Source organism: Nansenia antarctica (assembly GCF_963989245.1).
Source record: "Nansenia antarctica genome assembly, contig: SCAFFOLD_257, whole genome shotgun sequence".
Classification (NCBI taxonomy): domain Eukaryota; kingdom Metazoa; phylum Chordata; class Actinopteri; order Argentiniformes; family Microstomatidae; genus Nansenia; species Nansenia antarctica.
Window position 1 is genome coordinate 50,001 of NW_027662604.1, and position 5,466 is coordinate 55,466.

Below are 5,466 nucleotides of genomic sequence, written 5' to 3' on the forward strand. Positions count from 1 at the left end.
AGGGAGAGGTAGAAAGAGGTAGAAAGGTGCTGTAAGAGAGGTAGAAAGGTACTGTAAGAAAGAAGTAGAAAGAGGTAGAAAGAGGTAGAAAGATACTGTAAGGAAGAGGTAGAAAGAGGTAGAAAGGTGCTGTAAGGAAGCCAGCAAAGGAGAAGGGCGAGGGTCATGTGACAGGGAGCCAGAGGCAAGGTGGGAAGGGTTAACAGAGAGTGAGAGAGTGAGAGAGAGAGATTGGAGGGGGGGGGGGGGGGGGGGGGTTGTGGGTTGTGTCGAGTTTCTGCCAGGCTTAATCTGTGTATTCAAGGATGTTGGAGGCCCCTGCTCGCCAAGGCTGTGTGGCTCCACAGTGTTAATTTGAGAGATTTAGGCGATATAAACGAGGTTTGGTTTGGTTGGTTTATGTGTTATACTGCTAGACATAAACTGACTGTAGACTGTTTTGACAGAGTTTAATGTGGAATTATCTGTTAACCGTTTCTTTGCCTAGTACCGATGTTTCTCAACTGTGTTTTTTTTTAAACTGCCACTGACCTATATAGAGATTACTGGAAGGGTGTTTGTGTGGAAAGTTAAATATCACACAGAAACACTAATATCATTTGTTTAAAAACATTTTGGAATACCGCAATGGATTTTTGTACAACGTCACCCAAGCTGGGACTAATCCTAGGATTAATCTTTGCGTTTGAGTTTCTGGTAACTTTCCATGTGAAAGTGCTTCGAGGTATATTGTCGATGCTGATATCGAGTTCACTCTAAACCACCCGCCTCTGCCTTGTACGGCAACAATGACCAAGTCAGTTTAAAAAAGAAAAAGTTCAACAGTTCAACATTATACACATATAAAACCTCTCATGTGATATGAGCTTTTGATTTACACCGCTTTTATAGTCATTCTATGCGTGTATATGTTTTTATATTCACTTTATGTTCTTATTCCTGTTGTAAAGCACTTTGAGCTGCATTTCTTATATGAAAGGTGCTATATAAATAAAGCTTTACTTACTTACTTACTTACTTCCATCTGTCTTTGCAATCTACTACAAACTGCCAACCGTTCTCAATCTCAACACACACTGCCTTGTATGTCACCTCGTATGTCAACCGCCACTCACCCCCCTCTCCTTCTCTCCCCCTCTCCTTCTCCCTCTCTCTCTCTCCAGGACGAATTCGACAAGCTGCGTCACTTCTGCTACTCGCGAACCGATGCCCTCCTCCTCTGCTTCAGCGTGGTCAGTCCCGCCTCCTTCCAGAACGTCTGGGAGAAGTGGGTGCCCGAGATCCGCCGCCGCTGCCCACTGACCCCCGTCTTGCTCGTGGGCACGCAGTGCGACCTGCGGCAGGACGTCAAGGTCCTGATCGAGCTGGCGCGGCGGAGGGAAGCGCCCGTCACCGAGGAGGACGCCCGCGCCCTGGCCGAGAAGGCCGGCGCCGTGGCGTACGTGGAGTGCTCGGCGCTGACCCAGAAGAACCTGAAGGAGGTGTTCGACGCGGCCATCGCGGTCGGCTTACGGCACGCCGACAGGCGGGCGCGGAGGGAGAGGAAGGTCCGCAGCACTGCGGACAAGATGAAGATGATGTCCAAGTCCTGGTGGAAGAAGTACGTCTGTGTCCAGTAAGGGAGGGAGAGAGAGAAAGAGAGGAAGAGAGAGAGAGAGAGAGAGAGAGAGAGAGAGAGAGAGAGAGAGAGAAAGACAGAGAGAGAGAAAGACAGAGAGAGACAGGAGGCGTTTTTTTTACAACTGCCAACTTTGTCAGTTGCTCACACCCTGTGGGTTGTTACCAAGGCAACGGGGTAACCTGGGACTTGGGAAGTTGTTGCCCCACTTTGACACTCTCAGATGAACTCAAGGACTGCCATCTTTCTCTCATATCGACCCCCTCCTGGTTGGTCCAAAATGACTTAGGGTCCACTGCTAAGTGGAGAAGGGACTAAGTGGATGCCTGCTTTGAACTGTTGAAGTTGAGGTGCCAAGCTAAAGACGATCAAGGAAGCGATGAAATCGCCAGGATGAACTCTCTAAGCTAGTTGAACTGAGAATCCTATTGACTTTGGGACATTGGGATCTACTTCCTGTCGGTATTCACTGATAGGTGGGGACTTGGATGGGACTGCGGTACTGCTGGGACTTATTACAGTATACCCCCTGGTATAGGCTGGCCAAATGTGCTTCCACTGTTTTAACCCAATATCATATCATACTGTATGTATCCTTCCCCCCTTTTGTACCCAGATATATGTAAATATATATTTGTTTATGTTATTCATAATCACTCTGAAATCAAATCCGTCAGTTGGGTCACAGGGTTCGACAGTAACGCTTGCCGGCTTGCCGGAGCAACAACGGACAGCGCAGGCGCCAGACCAGACTAGATGATCGTGGAGTGAAGATATTATCAAAGCGTACGCGCCTGTCGATCACCCGACGCATCCCGTACGCTTTAATAATATCTTCACTCCACGATCATCTAGTCTGGTCTGGCGCCTGCGTCGTCTGTTGTTCTTGCTGCAACACCGATACACATATCCAGGATCCAGCAGCGTCGTCGGGCTCGTGCAAACAAACCCCGCAAATGTTTTACTTGCTCCGGGCAAACGGGCAAGCGTTACTGTCGAACCCTGAGGGTCATATAAAAAAGTGTCAGAATAATATCCGTAAGGCCCCGTGCCTGAAATGACTTCAAATCAAAAGATCACCTGTGAAATGAACTCAAACTTGAATATCTGTTACAAACATGAATAACAGAACACAGTTTTATTGATTTGATAAGACGGATAATAAGACCATAAAGGTACTGATACAACATTCCAGCTGTGCCGATACTCATCTGTTCCTTGTCAATGTGCGTGTGTGCGTGTGTGTGTGTGTGTGTGTGTGTGTGTGTGTGTGTGGTGTGTGGTGTGTGTGGTCAGCCCGTGTCCTTGTGTGTGAGTGTGAGTGGGTTCATGGTGACCCGTTTGACGTCAATCTGTTACACTGACACAGACTCTATTTTCGTGTGCGTGTGCGTGTGTGTGTGTGTGTGCGTGTGTGTGTGTGTGTGTGTGTGCGTGTGTGTGTGTGTGTGTGTGTGCGTGTGTGTGTGTGTGCGTGTGTGTGTGTGCGTGTGTGTGTGTGTGTGCGTGTGTGTGTGTGTGTGTGTGTGTGTGTGTGTGTGCGTGTGTGTGTGTGTGTGTGTGTGTGTGTGTGTGTGTGTGTGCGTGTGTGTGTGTGTGTGTGTGTGTGTGTGTGTGTGTGCGTGCCAGCCAGCCACAAGACTGAGTGAGATATCCTATAACCACACACAGTACAACACACACCCACCGAAGACCGATCTCCACTCAACCTATACATTCACTTAAGCTGTTGAACATTGAACATCAAAGAGCTTGGGGTGTTTCCATGGTGACAATGGCGACGTTTCCATGGCGACAACAGCCATTCACCTTAACTTCCTAGAGGAACACAAGGTGGTTATTGTGAGCAGTGGTGACTGGGTGTTGCTGTTATCACACACAAGCCCAAACACATCTCCCAAGTCGTGCCATGCGATGGCCTTTAGACTTGTATAGGCTCTGTTGTTGCTTTGTCATTTTATGACAGGACCTTTATTCTTTTATTAAAGCCCTTTGAAGTGATATTCACATAGTTTTCACGCCACTTGCTGGTCCATGTTATGAGGTTTCATTCAGTGCCAACTATTCAGTTCCCGAGGCGCACTCTCCGATCCCGAAATGTTATCACAATGAGGCGGATTGCCCCGACTTTTTAAAATGTGCTTCTTATTTTTCAGAAGCCTGTCTGCTCTGTCTATTTCTATGTTGGTTTGAGGCATTCGGCATGAACTGCACATCCGATGATCGACTGATTAACCGTCCCAACAAACTAATAATACATATTTTTGTATAACAATCGTGTTATGATTCTTTTAATGTCATATCTATATCAGGGTGTGTCTGTGTGTTAGGCTTAAACCGCGGGATTCAAAATCACATTGTTAGGGGCGGTTGTGTCTCAGGAGGTAGAGTCGCCGCCTAATGATCACAAGGTTGGCAGATCAGCGGTTTGAGCCCCGGCTGGCCACATGTCGAAGTGTCCTTGGGCAAGACACTAAACCCCAAAATTGCTCCCAGTGAGCGGGCCGGCACCTTGCATGGGAGCTTGCTGCTTGCTGCCATTGGTGTGTGAATGTGTGTGTGAATGGGTGAATGAGAGGCCGTTGTAAAGTGCTTTGGAGCAGCAAAAAAGGTGCTATATAAGTGCAGTCCATTTACCATTTTGCCAATTTCAAATGATTAAGCCCTATCCTTTCTGCCAACCTGCTCGAACACTTTCCCCGAACAGTGCTGAAAAAATGCGCTTCAAATAAATAAATACAAACAGCACTAAAAATACTTTTGGTTCATAATGAGACGATGTCGGGACAAATTGGACTATGTATGGGAAACACTGTATGAGGAGGGTCTTCAAGAAGAGCTCCCGAGAGCAGAGACCGTATAGTCATGTTTACTGTCATCCACTATAATAATAATAATAATATCTTAGATTTGTATAGCGCCTTTCTCAAACCCAAGGACGCTTAAAAATCCACTGTAATCCCTCGCAGCACAATTGCCTCTGCCAGAACTCGGGTCATTTCAGAGAGAGTGCGTTCCCCCATGTTTGAAAAAATAAAACGAGTCAAGGTCAACACCGTAGGAGTCTGGGAGAACAAAGGATACAGAGACTTTGGTTGCAGTGAAAACACAGTGTCAGTTTGTTTTAATCAAAGTTTTTTTTTAGCAGACTAGCATACCAGTCTAATGATCACAAGGTTGGCAGACCAGCGGTTCGAGCCCCGGCTGGCCACATGTCGAAGTGTCCTTGGGCAAGACACTGAACCCCAAAATTGCTCCCAGTGAGCGGGCCAGCGCCTTGCATGGCAGCTTGCCGCCATTGGTGTGTGAATGTGTGTGTGAATGGGTGAATGAGAGGCCGTTGTAAAGCACTTTGGAGCAGCAAAAAAGGCGCTATATAAGTGCAGTCCATTTAACAATAGCAGGGCTAAACGAGGAGGACCATTGTGTGTTATTCAGGTGGAGCTCGCAGCAAAAGGTTTCAAGGGGTGTGGACTTTGCTTACAACATCCGACAGCACTTTATTTTACTGCCTGGCTGCACCCCCAGAATCTCAACAAAGAGAGAGGTGAGATTCTAGAACCCGAGATTAGGTTCCGAACTGTTTATAAAGCCACAGAGAACTAAATAAATATGAAATCTGAACACAGACGTCACGTGGTGCAGTGCATTTGTGTTGTGTTGTTTACCCACAGAGAAGATAGATATGCTATCTTTCACATTGAGCAGTGAGTGTTTGAAAGATTGATTCAATTGACTGACTCCCTATCGCCTGTCGAGTTGACACAGAGGAGTCATCGGTCACATGTTGTTCTTTTCACCAGGTCAAAGGTCAGAGTGCTGTGATTGTGTGCATTGACCACAGAAAG

The 5,466-nt window shown here is 47.0% G+C and overlaps 1 protein-coding gene across 1 annotated transcript in view; it reads left to right on the forward strand.

Moving 5' to 3' along the window:
* Window positions 1–2,807, forward strand: part of LOC308175552 (rho-related GTP-binding protein RhoU-like) — a 9,001-nt gene extending 6,194 nt beyond the window's left edge. Inside the window, exon 3 of the mRNA XM_080551197.1 lies at window positions 1,164–2,807. Coding sequence (XP_080407323.1) covers window positions 1,164–1,619 — 456 coding nt within the window. The 3' untranslated portion in view covers window positions 1,620–2,807. The remainder of the gene's footprint in view (window positions 1–1,163) is intronic.
* The last annotated feature ends 2,659 nt before the right edge of the window (window positions 2,808–5,466 follow it).